This window comes from Scomber scombrus, chromosome 15, assembly GCF_963691925.1.
Source record: "Scomber scombrus chromosome 15, fScoSco1.1, whole genome shotgun sequence".
NCBI lineage: Eukaryota > Metazoa > Chordata > Actinopteri > Scombriformes > Scombridae > Scomber > Scomber scombrus.
The window spans coordinates 18258273-18278124 of NC_084984.1; the positions used below are offsets into that span (position 1 = coordinate 18258273).

Consider the following 19852-nt stretch of genomic DNA (forward strand, 5'->3'; position numbering starts at 1 on the left):
TGCTTGCACGCGACCTGGCTCTGGAGGAATGTTGCTCATCAGTGGAAGGGAGTTGGCAGCCGATGATCTTCTTGGATTAATAAATGATGCGCTGCGGCCTCTGAATGTCCTGTTCGGTGGCTGCAATGTACCAAACAGTGATGTGTGATGTGAGGATGGACTCGACCATCGTGGTGTAGAACTGGATCAACACTGCCTGTTCTTCAGCTGCCTTAGGAAGAACGCCCTCTTTATGGCTTTCTTGGTTATGCAGCTTATGTTGCCAATGAACTTAAATGACCCGACATCTGCGACTGTGGTGATGTTTATAGTGATTTGGGGGAGAGGTGACCTTAAGTCAACTCTGCTCTCTTTTGTGTGTTTAGCTCAAGGCTGTATGCAGACTTGTGCCCATCCTGGATCAGACCAATGATGGTTGTGTCATCTCTGGTAACTTGAGGAGCTTCATGGAGGATAGCTGAGGATAGAGGAGAATATGCAGCCCTGTGGTGCTCTAGTGCTGATGGTCAGAGGAGTGGAGCTCAGCTTTCCCAGCCTCGCACACTGCTTCCTGTCTGCCAGGAAGATGGTGATGAACAGACGGAGAGGCTCAGGCACAGTCAGCTGGGACAGCTTGGTGTGAAGCAGCTCTGGCATTGTGTTAAACGCTGAACTAACGTCAACACACACAATCCAGGCGATAATATTGTGTAGTTCTTTTTGGCCCCCTAATGGCCAAAAATCAGTTAACACAGCTTTAAATGCAACATAGAGATGCAGAAGTTAAAGATGAACAAAGTCATTCAGAACAAAGAAGTCAGACATTCAACAACTTTTGGGAAACTTAGTAATAAGAATAAATGCCAAATGCAGGAGAAGTGTGCTGACAGAAAACCAGTTTTTACAAATACCAAGCCTGAGAGAAAAACAACTGACATATTTTCATTTATTCAGCAACACCACAAGCGATGATGTAAAACATTACAAGTTGATTCAACAACTCTTTGTTACAAGCTCAACAACATCTGAACATTCAAAGCTTCAGAGGGGTAGAATGAAGGGTTTTAATGTTAGAATGTATTGTAGGCTTTTGCTATTATTCATCCCATTCCCTGATATCTCTTTTTCCCACCAACAATTTATGTTTTCTCTTTGTGATGATAGATTTTTGTAAAATTAAACCCTCCAAGTGTTTAGTCCCTTTTTAAAACAGAGGTCACACATGTAATGCATACACTCCTACAACACCAGCTTCCACTTTCTCAGAGCTGTCAGTGAATGCTAATTATGTCAGGATTAATGAGTATCTTGCCCCTTAAGGGCTATCGTGCAATCTGCAGAAATACCACTAATGTTTAAAGAAATAACGTCTCAGGAGTTTCTTCTTTTTTTCTTCTTCACAATGACATTTCAATAAGATTCTATTAACTTCTTTATTCTTTTCCAAACATTGATAGTAATCCCTATTAACGGGTTTTGGCTTTCTTTTTCTTTTGGCATTTTTTCCAAGAGGTTGGGATTTTTTCCAAAAGTCTCTTGTTGTACATTCATACTTCACACACATACACACACATACTTCATGCACCTTTTTTTCCAGTCACTGAACAGCATTTAGTGCCCTGTTCGAGAGGAGCTCAGTAGTAGCTATTGATGTATACAAAATATAATTCATTAACTTTCCCGAAACATGTTTTATTTGATACTCCAGGCATTTAAACTTGCACACAGCCTTAAGGCAACAGAGTTATCTCCTGTCTGCAAGTTGTTATTGACTGTCCATGTACTTTGACAACTCTGGAGAATATAAATATATATGTAAAAGTTGTACATAAGAGATTACTCAAGGCAAAACTGAAGTACAAGATTGGATGCTTTGAACTCCCACATTACCTCAACATGCCAATCAAACAGCATCTCCTGTAACGCCAAGAGAAAGGCGTAAGACTTTAGTTGATCCGTGACTGGAGGGGTTCTGCGGTATGGGAGTTCGACTAGCTGAGAAACACCAAGTCTTCAGCAAACTCTTACTCTGGATTTGTGCACTTTGAGTCTGACCTGAACTACAGACAGACGACGAGGATGTCGACAGCGCCCTGCAGCAACCCCATGAGGAAACAGTGACACGACTTTGCGCTGCGAGAACAGAGGTATTTGACGTTGGGCCTGGACTGGAGGAATAGGTGGTGATGTGTCCTGCAGCTGTCGCCCCAGTTCTCAGGCAGCGCCAGTGGAGCACGTTGTAGAAGGCTTTTTTGTACTCCTGGCTGAAGCATGGGTAGATAATGGGGTTAATGCAGCTGTTGAGGTAACCCAGCCAGAAGGTTATCTTGAATATGGTTTCAGATGGCTTACAGGATGGGAAGATGGATCCTAGAGAAAACAAACAAACACACATAATTACAGCAATGAAAGCACAAATACAGAACTAATAGCTGGTAGCAACAGTAAGTGCTTAGAGGGCCCATTCATAAAGATGAATTGTACAAAATGTAAAACTACCCTGACTCAAGGCATCTGTGTTACATTGAGAAATTGCTAAATACAATGATCAATAAGTGTGTAGACACAGGTGTGCATGTAGTTTTTGTCTGGGGCCCTTAGTTCCAATTAATATGCATATAATGCTATTTCAGTAGTTTGGGGAAAACCCTTTTTGTGGTTGAAGTGCTATTGAACAATGATTTTATGGCTGGGTCTTTGTTTGGTTTGCATTGTACACATGCATGGTGGTGTGATACACATTCCTTTTAATGGTTTCAAACTATTCCACTGATCTGCAGGTGGCGGTAATGTGTAGAAAAACTCAGTGATGTTCCGGCAAAGACAGAGGAAGAGGAAGAAGAGCTAGCAAGCAGACATGGGCTGTGTCTCAATTCAGGGGCTGCATCCTTGTAAGGACGCATTTTAAGGGCGGTTACGTCACAGCGCCGCGCCAAGGCCTGTCCCAATTCGAAGACTCCTCAAACGAATGCTCAAACGCAGCCTCAAAATGCGTCCTTGTTTTCCCTGTTTTTGAGGATGCATCGCTACTATCCTTAGCGGCCTTATATATCCCAAGATCCTTTGCGCGCCGCTGTTCAGTCCCATAGATATCTATAGAACATGACGTTCCATATATATCTATGTGCAGTCCCGCGAAAAGAACAATGGTTGTTATTGTTAATAAATGTTTATGTTTTTATATGGTATTGTTATAAAATAAAAAATATTGTTAATTGTTACACGTTGTCTTTTCCATTTAGTATTTACAATTTAAGTACAATTTATAACAGGATTAGCAAACGGCATAAAGTGCTACTGTTCAGGAACAACAAGGGATATAATATTTTCTCTAATATTTTCTTTTATTAGCAAAGGATGAAACTTACCTCTACAAGGGGGCAGTCTTAACATTTAACTATTTACAAAAAATACATCACAAATAACTATTTACAGATTATTATTAGAAAATTATGTACAATTATGAACACACTATTAACAAAATATGTATTATTAAATACAACACTACTAAAATTCCAAATGATTTACAATAATAAAAAAAATAAATAAAAAAATAATAACAAATTAATAAAATAAAAAATGAAAAAAATTATGTAATAGGCTGAGCAGGAGTCCCTGGCAGTGCTGCTGGGCTGGATGGGATGCCACAATAAAGACCCTAGTGTCTTCTGTGGTCAGTGGGACACATCTGGGCTGGTATTCAGGGTGTTTGGGGGTCTGGTCTCCACTGTCCACTGGGGTTGGTCCGATGGACGATGCCGCCCCCCCCCCCGCTCAAAATGTGCTGTGCAAAAGACATTCACGTTTTGCTTCTGCTGCCGCCGTCATCTCCGCTACCAGTTCTGCTTTTATAACACTTAGCTCAGGTGGCTTCATGTGGTCCCCTCGGTATCTTGGGTCAAGCAGTGTTGCTTTGCGCATCATCCACTGGGTGGAAATGATAAATATCCTTTTCCTTTTCTTTTTTTTCTTTAAAAAAAAAAATAACATGAGTAGTATTTGAAATATTTGTTATAATAATGAAATTATATGATACTATAATAACTAAAAAATAATAAAATATTTAACATCTCCAACCACCACCACCACCACCTCTTCTTTCTTCTGTTTGTCTTATTCTTATGTTTTTTTCTTCTTTCTGCTGTTTGTCTTATACTTCTGTGTGCCTTTCGCGTCTTATGGGCGGGAACAGCTGGTGACGCAGCTGGTGACGCAACCAGGAAATGCTTCGAAGGCTAGACCGTCCCATTTCACAACGGTTGATGCATCCGTCTGAGGTTCCTCAGTAGCACGCGATCTTCGACCGCGAGGCCGCGTCCTTACAAGGATGCAGCCCCTGAATTGAGACACAGCCTCGGACGTAAACAGGTTTAAACAAATTCTTTGAAAGCTTTTTAGGAGTAGGGGAATACTTTCATGTTTTTTGGACCACCTTTAAATTAGTCATGTAAATGAAGTGCTAGCTACTGGTGAAATGCCATTAAGTTTGGCATGGAATTAATATGTGCACATACCTTCTATATGTGGTTGCAGTTATGTAAAAAGGATTTGGAAGCGAAATAGGAAAACATTTTGACTTATCAAAACGCTAAATAACTTTTGGGAGGACTCAACTAAGCTGATTATGTACCAGATTGTTGATAATTAGCTTGAATTAGAATTCAAACCCCAAAATGTCAGAATATCAATAAAGTCATTGACTGATTTATCTTGCAACATAGAATCCAGGAAAAAAAAATCAAGACCCAATCTGTAATAAACTGCAATTATTTTTATATAAATGCCTCCTTCAGTTTTTCCTTGCCCCTAAATGACCTAAATGTTCACCAAGTTTAACTGAAATCAGCAAGCATACAGACTGAAAACCCCTACCTCCTAGGTGGAGTAAATAAAAGCTGTTCAATTCCAGTCATAGGTCTGATTTTCATGGTGCAAAACTGATGTTCTTTTTCTATTGCAATGCCTCACACTGGCTGTATGAATGGTGCCTTTGATAAGCAGCAGCCACCTCATTTCATGATTGTAATACTGTACAAGCAATTCCAGCATTGCAGCTGCACTGACAGGCTGGCAGCCACCAAGTGCTTCAGCACAAAACAAGTTTTCCATGTGAAGAGCTCAGGAAAGATACCAAATAAAAAATTCAGTGGTTTTTCAAACCCTCAGTCTGGGAATCTCAGACTATCATTGCCTCAGTGCTTGAATGAGCGCCGCGCTGTGAGCCATGAAGGTCTGTCTCAATTGAAATGCATAACTATTCTCCGATGGCTGGCTGCCTTGGGAGGCTATGGGGTGACTGAGGATGCCTACTAGCATTACAGCCCATTAAGCCTCATGCTTGTTATCTATAATAGCTTTCATAGGAGGGAGCAATAGTTTGGTTCATTCAATTTCATCCCACAGTAGAAGCCCATTTTGCTCCAGTGTGGTGTTTTATTTGTTCTATTTGGCTGCTTGTAATTGAATTTTTTGATGTCCCTTATGAGAAACTCCAGTAGCAGAGTTGAGGCATGGCGGGGAAAGAAGAAGGTCCCTCTTGATGTGTTCATAGAGCAAAACAGACCATCAAGCACCATTATACAAATAATTCAGGCCTCAGCAGCTTTTGTATCATAGTAGCTGTAACTACAGTATTAAACCACAGGAGGGCTGCAGTTCAATCTACGCGTTAAAAGTTCAATTTGTATTTTGTAACCTTATAGATATATATAATAAATGTGAGTTTTCTGTACTTACAAACATTAACAATGCAAACTAGATTTTTTATAAATTATCTTTAATCCTAAATCTATCAAATCACAGCAAATAGTAGAAAAAAAAGCCTGTTGAAGTTTGATGTCTTCAAATTGATTGTTTTGGCCAAATAACAATCTGAAACTCAAAAATATTGTAGTGAGCATGACATACAGAGTGCACGAAGCAGACAGTCCTCACATTTGGAAAGCTTTATCAGTGCTTGAAACTATAATCATTTAAGCATGAAAGTTGATTCTTCACCTTGGACAACACAGTCTCTACTAACGGTCAATCAATCAATCAATCAATCAATCTTTATTTGTATAGTGCCAAATCACAACAAAGTTATCTCAAGGCACTTTACACATAGAGCAGGTTCTAAACCGTACTCTTCAGGTTTTAATTTTAAAGAGACCCAACATTCCCACATGAGCAGCACTTAGCAACAGTGGCAAGAAAAAACTCCCTTTTAACAGGAAGAAACCTCAGGTCCACTTACAAACTTTTCCCAGAGCTTTCAACATGACCAAGAAATCCTATGCTATGGAAATCATAACAGCTACTGAGCTCAGCTCACATGTCAACAGATCCAGTTGAGCAGACTTCATCCACTGAGGAAGACTGTATGATACAGTTGAAAGCTCTTGAAAAAGCAAGCAAGGTGACCTTGAGTCAGGATTATTTTGTCAAACTACAATAACTCAGATTTAGCTATTGTGTGCAGCATTAATCCCTGTTTAACAAAACCCCTTTAATCCATTTAGGAGACAGTGTCCAGTGTTTTGCTTTGTTTACATTTGGATTACACGCTGGGCCGTTTATATGGATGGTTTACAATTCACATGCTGGCAACAAAAACAAGGATAATACATATTATTGCTTATTATTTGCTCAGATGATGTGTTCCATCTACATCTCCTCCATCTTGTATAGTAAACTGTTCTCTCTGTCAATAAGATTACAGTTTGTGTAACCAAACACACTTTTCAGCATCAGTCTCACCATCTGTGACCTGTAATGTAACTGCTGACAGACTATTACACTTAAATACACACTGGTCCACTCTGACAATCACTTATCGCACTCAGGTTATAAGAGTTCTTCCAGAAGCAATTAAGATTGTAGATCGTGCTTCACAATGGTTAGTTTCTGTCCTTTCTTACGTCTATGATGGCATCCCTGCTATCAGCATCAGAGTCTATATGACATGAATGTAGTATAATTTATTAAAGATAAGGGCATGCACCTTCTCCTGAGCCTTCTGACATTGTTAACTGAAGCTCATATCTACAGAGAAGTTTGACTGCAACAGCAGAATAAATCTTAATTAGTTGATTTCTATTCAGTCTTGGTTCTGTTAAATTCTAATTAATATTTCATGTATTTTTCAGAGCCCTATATAACCAAAAGTAATACAGGAGGACTTGGCAACCATTACAGCACTCATTATGACATTAATAATGAAAATCCCTTTTTAGATTAAGATAATACACAATTTCCTAAGGAACATCAGCAACGGAGTCATTTTAAGCTTTATTTCCATGTAGCCCCAGTTTCTCCTGTGTTATCATTACAGTAAGTCAGTGGGAAGCACTTGTTTTTCTTAAAGATAAAGTTATGATATTTCAAAAACCCAGAAGGTCAAAAACTCACTGCTTTGAAAGTATTTTGAAAAAATCTTCAAGGCCTCTTCTCTCCTGGATTTTTATATTTTTTATGAATACTTTTTCCAAAATTGAGACATTTTTCCTTCAGCCAAATATATGTTTGTTATATTTGGTCTTGCACAAATCAATGAGGAAAATAAGGAAATCCCACATAGGATTAAACAAACTCTTTTATCTGGCTGAACGTGCAGTAAATCACTTTTTCAGCCTGATGAAAGCCACCTGTTCATCACAAGGAGGTGCACGTTCATGAGATGTGAGATATCATTAGTATAATCCATGCCCCTACATTTGCCACATAAGGCTCAATGTTCCATTCAGTTTGTGGCAGTTTCATCAAAGAAAATACTACTAATAATGGAATAAATGTCATTTTGTTGTCACTTTTAAGCATCCTCTGGCTGTAGATTGTTTTCCAACTTTATACTCTACAAAAAGCTTTGCACATGAATAGTAAAAGTGTAATTTGTGCATTTACCTGTCCTTTATAACAGATGAAGAACATTTAAAATGCTCTGCTGCACCTTGGTTACATTAGCAATTGACATTTACCATTAGAAGTCTACCAAAAAGCTTATAATGACTTACTTGCATCTCCAGATCATTTATAACAGGTCATGAAGTAAGTAAGGAATCTTTTATACTTGCCCTGATGAAGGCCTTAATGGCTGAAATGCGTAGGCATGTTTTTGACTAAGCAGCCATGAAGTATTAAAGGCTTTTGAAATGTATTACCCTCTTGAATGCCTCAGATCTTTCCAAGAACTCTAAGTAACGAATTATATTTAACTCATTGGCGTGTAATGAATTGCTTACATTTTAGATTAGGGGGATGCAAAGAGGTTTATAAAAGCTTCGTATACATGTATTAAGTCTTTTAACAGGTTTGAGTAATTAGGTTACACATTTATGTATGACGGATTGTTTACACTTTAGATTAGGGGGAAACACAAAAGCAGAAGCACTAGTAAATGATGAGGCTGAGGTTGAAACAGATGAGGAACACCCAACTCCTCGAATAATCATTAATCATTAATTAAACTTCTACCTATGATTTGTTCATGAATATTTCCACTAATCATTCATAGATGACTTACATAGATTACTTACATGTTAACATACCATTAATGAATCATTTATAAAGGTATATTAATGTCTTGTTCATGATTAGTTCATCGGTAACTAAGGTCTTATAAATGACTTACAATAGATCATGTGTGTTACCAAAAGAAGATATTTAACAGGCTTTAGGTTGTTCTGTAAAAGTAATTTTACACTTTTATTTGAACACATTTAAATGTATTCTGTGTCTGTTATATAAAGCAGTGGTGGCGGTGGGGGCAAACATTACACAATAACGTCATGATAATATAAAGTAAACAATAATGTAAACAATGCAAATGAATCTACTTCATGATGAACCTTTTTTGTTGCTGCACCTTTACAAAATGAGATGTCACTTCATGTCACTGCCATCTTTTATTCCATTAAGAGCAGAATCACAGTATGTGGAAAATCCTTTTAGTTGCACTACAGAGAGAAGAACCTCTAAAGTTTCAGAAAATGCATTCATAACAGCAGTAAGTGTTGTTAAACGACCTTCTGGATTTTTAAAGCTTGCCAGGATTTTTTCTTTCATTCATTTTTATGATACATGAGAGAGAGAGAGAAACACAAAAAGCAGGGTTATGTCAAGTTATAGAGCACAAGAGGTCAAGATGTACCTACCGATTGGTAAAACCAGGAAAAAAGGGAGCCAGCACAGAATGAAGCAACCGACAACAATGCTAAGGGTCTTGGCAGCCTTCTCTTCTCTTGCGAACTTCAGAAGCTTCGGGAGGGTGAAGATCTTGCGTTTATGCCTCACCCTCCCCTCTTCATCCTCCTGCTTCTCTGTCTCAGCAGCGGTCCCTCGGTGTATCCTCAGCATCACCCCCTCCGTCTCGACCCCTTTCCCCTTACTGCCCTTCCTGAACATTTTTGTCTCTCTCTTTGCCACACTGTACACACGGCAGTACATGGCCAGGATGATGACCAGAGGTATATAGAAAGATGCCAATGCTGAGAAAAGAGCATAGCCGGGCTCCTCTGTGATTCTGCACACAGTCTCATCTTCCGGGTCAGGCTCCTTCCAGCCAAAAAGAGGACCCACGGATATGGCTGCAGAGAGACCCCAGAGAGCAGCCACTGCCGTCAGGCCTCGCCGCCCTGTAGCTATGGCGGGGTAACGAAGAGGGTAGCTGACAGACAGGTAGCGGTCGATAGAGATCACGCACAGACTGAGGATGGACGCGGTGCAGCAGAGGACGTCCAGGGCTGCCCAGACGCTGCAGAAAAGACGACCAAACACCCATCTGCCGAGCGCCTCCGAGGTGGCAGAGAAAGGCAGGACAGCTGAGCTCAGCAGCAGGTCTGCTGCTGCCAGGTTGGCGATGAAGTAATGTGTCACAGAGCGCCAGTGGTGGTGGCACAGCACAGACAGGATGACCAGGATATTCCCAAGGACCCCGAACACCACAAACATCATCAGTACCATTCCCAAAACCACCGCCTTGACTACATCCACCTTTGGGTAGGCAGAGGAGCTGCAGTTGGGGCAGCTCTCTGCTGCAGTGAAAGCAGTCATAGTCTCAGCAGCCTTTGGGTCTTTTGGGTGTGTTAGCTTGTTAAATGTCTTGCAGATTAATTACACTCATGCCACATCTGTTCCTTAACTACTAAAGTGCAACCCACTGCCTCTTTCTGTTCCTCCTAACGCAGGGGATAAAAGCTTTTTCCTTCTGTATTGACTGCTCTCCCACTTCATTTGTAGATGCAGCCTCTCTTGCCAACGGTGATCACGTGGCCTTGGCCAAGAAATCTTGGCAGAAAGTCATTTGTAGAAAGAAAAAAACTCTTCCACAGCTTGTCATTTTGGGTCCAGGAGAGCTTAATAGAAATGACAGATACTCATGTTTTAAGTGGCAGTCACTGAGGGGTTTGGGATGTCATGTTGAGCCATACTGAAAGGCTTTTTTGAAGGAATTCCTGTTTAAACAAGAGAAGAGATAAAGTATATTTAACAACACATTCATAAACCAAGACAGGCTCACTACCACTTAAGCACTCTTCTCTATTTGGCAGTGTAGGACAAGATCTAAACTTAACAGAAGAAACAGAACACATTAAAAAAATTGCCACAAAAATCATTACTCAGTACTCGGTTATGATTAAAGGGTAAAAATATCACCCAGAGTCTGACAATCTATATTTATAATATTTTCTCCCTTCATTACAGCTGCATTAGAGAAAGGAGGGCTAACGCTTGAAGGCAGCGTGTACAATTCTAAATTCTTTAAATAGGCAGATTGATTAAATGAAAATGTCTATTTAGAAAGACTGAGATGGGGCACCAATGTTTTTGAACGGCTGGGGCGGTAAGGAGTGTAATAGAAATGAAAAAATAGAGACAAGATAATAATCAAAAACAACACAGGGACAGACAAGGACACCACAGAGGCAATAACAATCCCAGGGGGCAAATAGAAAATCATCTGTGGTATTATGAGAACACCAGCCAAGCATGCAGAGACTACAAAGATAAATGAAAGCACAGATAATTTTTTTAAGAGCAGCCGGAGCCTGTGATGGCTTCCTTGAAGGTCTGCAAGCCAGGCTCTAACTCAACTGCCAGATGACAGGCTGGGAATTGAACCTTGAGGAGGGCACTACATTACAGCAGCGGAGGCTTTGGTCGCCGATAGTCCCACTCAGTGTCACTCTCGCTGTACGTGTTGGAGATCTGGGATGTCATCCAATGAGATAAACTGCGGCGAGGCAAAAACAGAATGAAAAAGCAGCCGCGATAAAGCCTTCGGTGAGCAGAGTCATGCTTGTCACATGGTCGTACAGGATCAAAGACTTTCGCTCAGTGCACATCCCACCACGAGGCAGAACGAAATTCAACCAAGTAAACACTTAATGCTGGGATTTCCGCCTCAGTGGCCGGAGGGGGAATTGAATTGAAATGGGGGAGTGAATGGATATCTTGGATTGTTTCAGCAGAATAGCTCGACGCAGTGATATTTGGAATACATTTACGGTTGTAATGAGATTTCTCGGTGTGCTGAAGTGCCTGCAAAAAGAGATTAGCCGCATCTAAAAAGTTTATTTCTTCAACCCCCACCCCCCCCGCTGTGATTTGAGGACTGCTGTTACTGTAAAAAGTGTGAAAAAGGAAAGAGATTTATACTGACCTGAGGTAATACAGTAGATCTAGTGAAAATTCAACAAAGGTAAAAGCGGCTCAATATGCTGAACATATACAGGGAAGTAATGCAATGTGTAATTTAAAAATGTATTCGTAAATACTGCAGCACTGCACTGTAGGTCTCAAGGTACTGCAGTCTGTGTTTAAAGGCAAATAAGTCTGGGACACATTTATGCCCCGAAGCTGCTTCACTGGCCTCGGGGTTCAGTATTTACTAGAAGAACTATTTTTTATTAGCGCGTGCTGTCTTGGCGTTTGCCCCAAGGCTTTCTCTCTAAACTAAAAACTCTGCCTCATGTTTTATTCATGCATGTGCTCATGCAGTACGGAAGGGGCAGGGCAACAACAACAGCGACGTGACAAAATGATGAAGTGGTAAAGATGTGTTAAATGACCTCTCAGCCTGTTCAACTGTTGACTGCCTTCCAGCTATTTCCACTGCCATCCGTTGTTTTTTTTTCTCATTACATTTAACTATAGGGAATTCGATTTGTGATTTGACAAATGTACTTGTAGATAAAAGGGTGTAGTGATAGTCATGAGATACCAAAAACAAAGGAAAGAACATGGAGAGAGGAGGAACGATCATGTCACTGCAGTTTCTCCAGATATGAATCTGAAATGAGAAAATATGATAAAGTCCTAGAATACTTGGTCTCCAAATATAGAGCAATGAAAACTATGTCAAGAGAAATTAATCATATCAATGTTGGGCTTATATTTCATATAGAAAAGGCATCATCAAAATGTCAAGGTGCAGCAAGCAGAGATGCCAAATATTTGCTCATTCCAGCTTCTTTATATCTGCTTTACATCATTACATCATCTCAACATATTTAGATGTGGGAGTGCTGGTCAAGCAAAAAAAGGGGGATGTCAGCCAGCGATCGACTATTTTTGTACATTAAATTTATTAAAATCACTTGTTGCACTGTTAGTAGTCGACCAGCAGCCTAACATTGAGACTGTATAGATCTCTCATTATGCAGATAATATTTGATTAAAAGCCATCAGAGAACATCATTACACCACAACCTACAGCCGAAATACAAAGGTGTAGCACTCAGGTTATTGCATTAGTGGATCTCATGGAAAGATGGCACTTTGCCCTTGAAGAAACTTTCCCGTAAGCCTCCTCAGTCTGAGTGGCCATTACAGAATTGAAACAAGGCAGCCAATTAAATCTATGATTGGAATTATAATTAGGATTTTGTTGTAGCAGAGAGAATATTAGTGAACATATTAAAAGGCTTAATGTAGCCTGACCATGGACACATTTAATCAGAAAAGCAGTTCACGGGAAGAGAACAACATTATTACCAAACGGCTGTTGTGCACAATGTTAACATAAGCCTTTCTGACACCATTTCATCTAAGTTCAGTGTTTTTTTCTTTACCGTCAATCGAACGCCTCTGCATTGCCTTACACAGCTGCCTATACATTCATTATATCTTGTGTTGTCAAGCGTGTACAAAAACAATGAGCACAATGAGCTAGACTATCACTGTGTCCACCATCATTGCAAATTGAGCTGAATAATCTGCACACCTGTAACATGTCTCAATTACATTATTATCTCTGAATGGCACTGTAAATTCATTTAAATCTAAGAAAAGGAGCAGACCTTGAAATTTCACAACATAAGAGCAGGAAAGATTGTTCTTGCCAGTTAATTTAATTAATCAATAACTAAAAAAGCTAAAATCACTGTTTCTATTCAAATATTTTGAATATTTCTCTACATCACCACCATTATGACACATTTCTGGGTGTTAAATGTGCCTGTTGACTGAAATAAGATTGTCTCATGATGTATCAGATTAAATCTAACACGCTTTTGAAGTGCACACATGAATCTCTTTTACATGGTTATGTATTCTGCCGTCAGTGTCGGGCCACAGTGGAGTTCATATATCATTTGTTTCCACAAACACTCTGTAATATAACAGTTCCTGTCAGGTATGCGGAGCACTGCACTACCATGATGAATTACTTTATATTTGAGGTCCATTTCTAAAATGCTGTTCTCTCCCAGGGGAGCAGTCGCTTGTCTGAAGTTCATAATTGAATTCCTTCATGACATAAATCATTATGTTTTATCAACCTTGGACATTAGCTGCACACTGCCCTTCAGGAAAAACAATAAGTGTTTTGTCTTGTGCTTTCATCCATGTGAAGAGGTCGTGTTATTACTGTTTATTCTCAAATGGCAGATGTATCTCAGAGGATGATAACGTTTAATTTTCCTAAGCTTCAAACCATGAGCCTTTGTAGTCTGCCAATATTACAATCATTCATCATCTTCATAATATTCATAAAATATGTATGTTCTTATCCAATTTTGCATCTGTTTTTTTTTATACCGGAGATGGCTTAGGTACCTGTTGAGAGGAAATGTTCTGAATATAATTTTAAATGAAGCTGCAAAGGCGACTTATACATATGAAAGAGTTATCTTTACTATTATTATGTTTGAGTAGTTTTAAAGTATGTGTGGAATAAACAAACACTGAACATTAGGCTGTATGAATTAGCATTATGAACTGATGGTGAAAATAAAGCAGTTTTCACAATGTGTTGATCACTGGCCTATTAAAAAAAACAATCAGCATATTCTCCACATGATTAAAATGAATCAAAAATATTCTTAATGATCCATTATGGAAATCAGGAGTCAGTCACTCAGCCAGTGAAGCTGTGGGATGAAGGGGGAAAGAGAGAGAGAGAGAGAAAAAAATAAGTCTTACCTTCTTCAGAGCGCACACATCTCACTGTAGCCAGTTCAAAAAAATGAAAACAAGTCAGCTAATTTTCTCTGAAAGCAGTCAGGCGTTATTCTCTCTGATACAGACAGCACGGAGAGCAAAGTCAAGTGATCCCTTCCTGCCATCCTCCTACCACTCGCCTCTGGTGAGAAATAAAGTCACAGTGGACCACCCCACCTGATCCTCCCAGGCCCCGCCCCCTGTCCTAGCAGCTCATACCTTTTATTTAACAGGTGGTCACATGTCCTGCTCACTTTATCAGTGTGTGTGACCCAGTACCCCAGAGCCATGTTTATGACTAAATGAATGAATAAGGAAATAAAGCAAACTCGGTGTGTGTTTAATACAAAATAAAAGGGAAGACAAGCAATTTGTATTTTAAGCTTACATACATTAAAAAAAGACTAAAACATCCTTCTACAGATACAAAAATCACCTGCGATTTAGTTGACTGGGCTAACAACGTCTGCACACCCCATGATAAAGGATTAAAGGATTTGAACTTGTGCAAATTAACACAATATTTTAACAAGTTCAACAAGCTTTTCAAAAGTTGGGTTTTGTCTAATTTTTGGGACAAACATGATGTGGGATTTGGGGGAAGTGCTTGTAATTTTCCAAATTGTTCAGGACGTCCGGTCACCTTTCATCTCAGCTGCCATCAGCCCGACAATGTTTGTCGTCATCCTAGGGAGAACATGATCCGATGAACTGATCTGCAGCATCATTTGAATATGATACAGATCTGCTAACCGTAAGTGAAATTGTGTTCCTTGGTAAGCTATATTTAGGCAGGTGAAAGACACATGGACAAACATGGGTATAAATGACCAACAGTTTTAACGTCTGCAGGTGTTTTTGTAAACAATGTCAAGAATTTTCATATTAGCATTTCCTTCACCTCTGTTGTCTGTTTGACTGCTGCATGTTTGCTAATGATTACCGTAATTTGTGTGTACGCAAATTATGTATAATAATTCCCACTAATAATTCCTTGTGTGTCATTTCCTTCTGACACATCTAAGTCATCGAAGTGGTACTCAAAAAAATTCATCCAGCTTTGGCAGGTCTGTACGATATAAGTAGATGAAATCTAACAGTTGTAGCTGCCACATTAGTTTGTCTGAATGTAAAATGAAACTGCCTCTGGAGCTCCATATGTACAGATATCACCACATTTCAATAAACATAAATGTATTAAAGTGAACAAACCAGTTACATTTTTACATTAAATTTAATTTTATATGATAATACTACATAACAATTTGGACTTTTAACATAATTTACTGCATCTATTAATGAGGTCATTTTTTGTGAGAAAAAAAGTGTTAGTGGAGCTTTAAGTTGATATTATTTTTTCACAGTACAGATAGGTGTGTTGAGGACTTGGCAAGTTTGATATCGGAGTACAAACTTAAAAGCACAGTAAGATGCGGTCAAGTGTTGCAATCTTAATTTATGTCGAGTGCACAACAACCACATTCGATTTGATACAAGACTACCCTGTCAAAATTCAAGACCATTCACCCTCAAAGGAATCACCAAACTAGCAGAGATTTTACAGCAGGCTAAAAACTTTGTTTTTTGGGACAAACAAGGACCAACTGCTTGTAATTCAGGACTTTCCCAAATTTTTTGGGACGTCTGGTAACCCTATGGTCATCTCAGCTGCTAGCAGCCCGACAACGTCATCCTGAGGAAAACATGATCTGATCTGCAACTTGTAATGACCACGACTGGGCAGTCTATATGGTGACGTCACACTTCCGCTTTTGAGAAATGTGTGTTTACTTTAATGGGAGAAGATGCATGTCTGAACCTTGTAGCTAATTTTGTGATAAAAGTATTTTTTGGAGCACTGAAACCGTGACCTGTACCACTGTCTGTCTCAATAAAACTACAGCTAAAGTGAGAGTATTCTTCTTCTGTTGTTCATCCCTTCAATTCCGACGACTCCCCCGAGATCAACCATATCTCTACAAGCTCTTTGGTAGTTTACCACTGGCTTTAATGTCTCTGCAGCTTTTTAATATATGATACAGACCTGCCAACCTCTATGCATTTTATGTAGCAGGTACGTACTTTGACATCAAGGTATGCTGGTATGATTTGTTGATCTAAACTACGCAAAAAACTGGTGACACCTGTGAGGTCAGTTGTGCATGAGCAGTACTCAAGTCTAACAGCAAGAGGCAGCAGTGTGTAGCATGCTGAAAAGCAAAAGAAGACGACGAGTTTGACCGATCATCATCTGCCTGATTCATTCCACCTGCCTTCATCCAAATATCATGCAGGGATGATCATGATTGACAAACGTGTGATGTCATTTTGTGAGAATGCAAATTGACAGCGACACATTATCGATTTTATCCATCTCGTTCCCCCTCCTCACTCTGGCGGGCTGGTTACTCAAGTGGGGATGCTTCTTTTAACGCCTCTGTAAAGGTAAATGCACTAGGGGGGAAATGGAAAGTTGATATTGTAAATTGAGTTAACTTAAGTCAACGCAGACCTGCCAACCTTGGAAAATGGTTAACGTTAATAACGTTAGCCTAATGTTACAGCAATCTTGCTTGTTCGCCAGGCATTTAATCAATTTCAATCAATCTTTATTTGTATAGCGCCAAATCACAACAAAGTCATCTCAAGGCACTTTACACATTGAGCATGTTCTAAACCGTACTCTTCAGGTTTTAATTTTAAAGAGACCCAACATTCCCACATGAGCAAGCACTTAGCGACAATGGCAAGAAAAAACTCCCTTTTAACAGGAAGAAACCTCAGCTAGAACCAGGCTCAAAGTGGACGGCCATCTGCCTCGACTGGTTGGGGTAGAGAGGAAAGAGCGGAAGGATAGGAGAGAGAAGCACATTGAAAATCAACATTGAAGCTAGTAGGTCCGGGACTGGAATCTGTCACCCGGACGTCTACAGGCCCAGATTACCTGTGAGACAAGAAAGCACAGACAACTCTGAGGAAGAAGTTTAGGTTATTGAATGCATTAATAGTACATGAATGTTAATGGATATAGATGGATGGATAGAGAGAGAGAGAGAGAGAGAGAGAGAGGGAGAGGGAGAGAGAGAGAGAGAGAGGATGAGAGAGGGGCTCAGTGCATCATGGGAGTAGGAGTCCCCCGGCAGTCTAAGCCTATAGCAGCATAAACCAGGAGCTGGTCCAGGACAAGCCTGGCTGGCCCTGATTATGAGCTTGCCATTTAAGTTGGCAAAGTAATGTTAAATTATATTGTCCGTTAAATGTTTTTTAATGGACAATATTTCAGACTCAGGACCAGTCATTTGGGGTTCAGAGACTTGTTGAATCAACACCAAGGTGCATTGGAGTTGTTCTGGTGGCATGTAGCTACCCAACAATTTTCTAAAATACTTAATGTTAGTTTTCCCTCTAATTTGTCACCTATCTGTACATGAATGCAGTAGTGATCATTAAGTTTGGAACCTACGTTAAACTGTGTTCCTTAGTAAGCTATATTTAGGCATGTGAAAGACAAATGGACAAATATGGGTATAAATGACCAACAGTCTGCAGATGTTTTTGTAAACAATGTCCAGAATTTTCATATTAGCATTTCCCTCACCTCTGTTGTCTGTTTGTCTGCTGCATGTTTGCATATTGATACCATAGTTCGTGTGCATGCAAATTATGTACAATTATTCCTTGTGTGAACAGCAGTCATTTCCATCTGACACATCTAGGTCACCGAAGTGGTACTCAAAAAAATTAATCCAAGGTTGGCAGGTCTGTACGATATAATTCCTTTGGAAGATCAATGTTGGTCCCACAGATGAAATCTAACAGTTGTAGCTGCCACATTAGTTTGTCTGAATGTAAAGTGAAGCTTCATGTTTTGACTGGACAGTGCTTCCTCAGGGACTCCATACTGTATGTACAGATATCACCACATTTCAATAAACATGGATGTATTAGAATGAACAGATCAGTATACATTACCAACGGAATAAAAACTCTCTGTTGATAAGGTTATTTTTGATGAGAAAAAAAGTGTTAGTGGAGCTTTGAGTTGAGATTATTTTGTAATGTTGTAATCCATCCATCCAAGATATTCCACTAAAAAGCAAAAATGTCAACCTCATGGTGGCGCTAGAGTTAACAATAAGACCTAATAACGATTTAATTACAAAAACAAAAGTATTTTTTCTTTTTTGTTGGTTTGATAGAAATTTGAAACTCTAATGGGCAATTTGACATAAATTTACAAACAGTTTCATGTTTCCACATTTTCAGTTTAGACTTTATGACCTTTCCTCTTCCACCAAAAGCAGGCCAAATCTTTACACACAAGATATTGGATAATAATTGTAATATTTAAAAAATCCCTCACAATCCAGGTTTTATGTGTAGCTGGAGTGCATGCATCATTGGCAGTTGAGGCCTTAAACACTGGTCAGGAGATGAGGCAGAGCTGCTCCAGGGACTGATGGGACAGCCTCAGTCCTGGTGGTGCCACTCTTTTACTTTGCAGAGGGATACCGTACAGTTCAGTACGTCAATAATATCTCAAAGATGACAAATAGGCAATTTCTTCACTCAGGTTATTGTTTCAGGTTGAGTTCTTTATAGCTTCTGCGACAGCTCAGTAACCTCACCACAGGTGTCTAAGATGCTGCACAGGGCCTGAGGAGCAGCGATCACTTTGAGATTTTTTTTCTTCTTCTGTCTCGAATGGCGGAGTGATGCATTCATCTTCAGACGACAGAGTTGTCTCATATGTCTGATGCCGCGGATTGTATTGATCTAGCGTATGGATCTTTCCATAGGATTATACAGAAACTTCAATGCTTATTTGGGGTGGTCCTTATATTGTCCTTAGACTGGCTTGCCTGAATTCTTGTTTCTGAGTAAAATAAATTGATAGAACAAAATCAAATTAACCACAGAGAGCCAGTAACTGCATTCTACATTGTGCTCATCAACATTTGGATATCAATATATCACGGACACCATACAACCAGCCTAGGGCAGGTTGGGGAACATAACAGTTTGCTAATGAATATTTAGAGATGCACCTGGTGTGTTAATGCTAATTGTTTTACCTCTACTCTACTGCATGGAGTAAACACATGCAATTATTTTGCTCTGCATAGGCTTAAAAAGCGCATTTAATTATATGTACCAATTGGAGAGCTGTGTTTATGTAAACTGTAAACCCTTTTAGCCATGCTTGTGATATGACCATCTCAACAAGGGATAGATTGCCAAGGTGTTTTGCACAACCATTCATATCCCCCACGGGATGAATTTTAAAAACTAGCCAGCCAAGTGTGGCTGAAGGCTCTTAGTCATGTTCAGAAAATGTGTGAGATGAACAGGATTTAATGTGAAACATGAAGTTGAAAGTCGGTCAATGTATTAACTACAAAAGCATGACCTTTTATGGTCCATTCCAAACATAACTACACTGTGATTTCATTTT

At 39.5% G+C, this 19852-nt stretch overlaps 1 protein-coding gene across 1 annotated transcript; it reads right to left on the minus strand.

Moving 5' to 3' along the window:
- Positions 1 to 1882: 1882 nt before the first annotated feature.
- Positions 1883 to 17736, minus strand: adra1ab (adrenoceptor alpha 1Ab). The gene is given in 3 exon segments (XM_062434177.1): positions 1883 to 2349; positions 9111 to 9982; positions 17690 to 17736. Coding segments are annotated over 3 exon segments (1386 nt in total).
- Positions 17737 to 19852: the final 2116 nt, after the last annotated feature.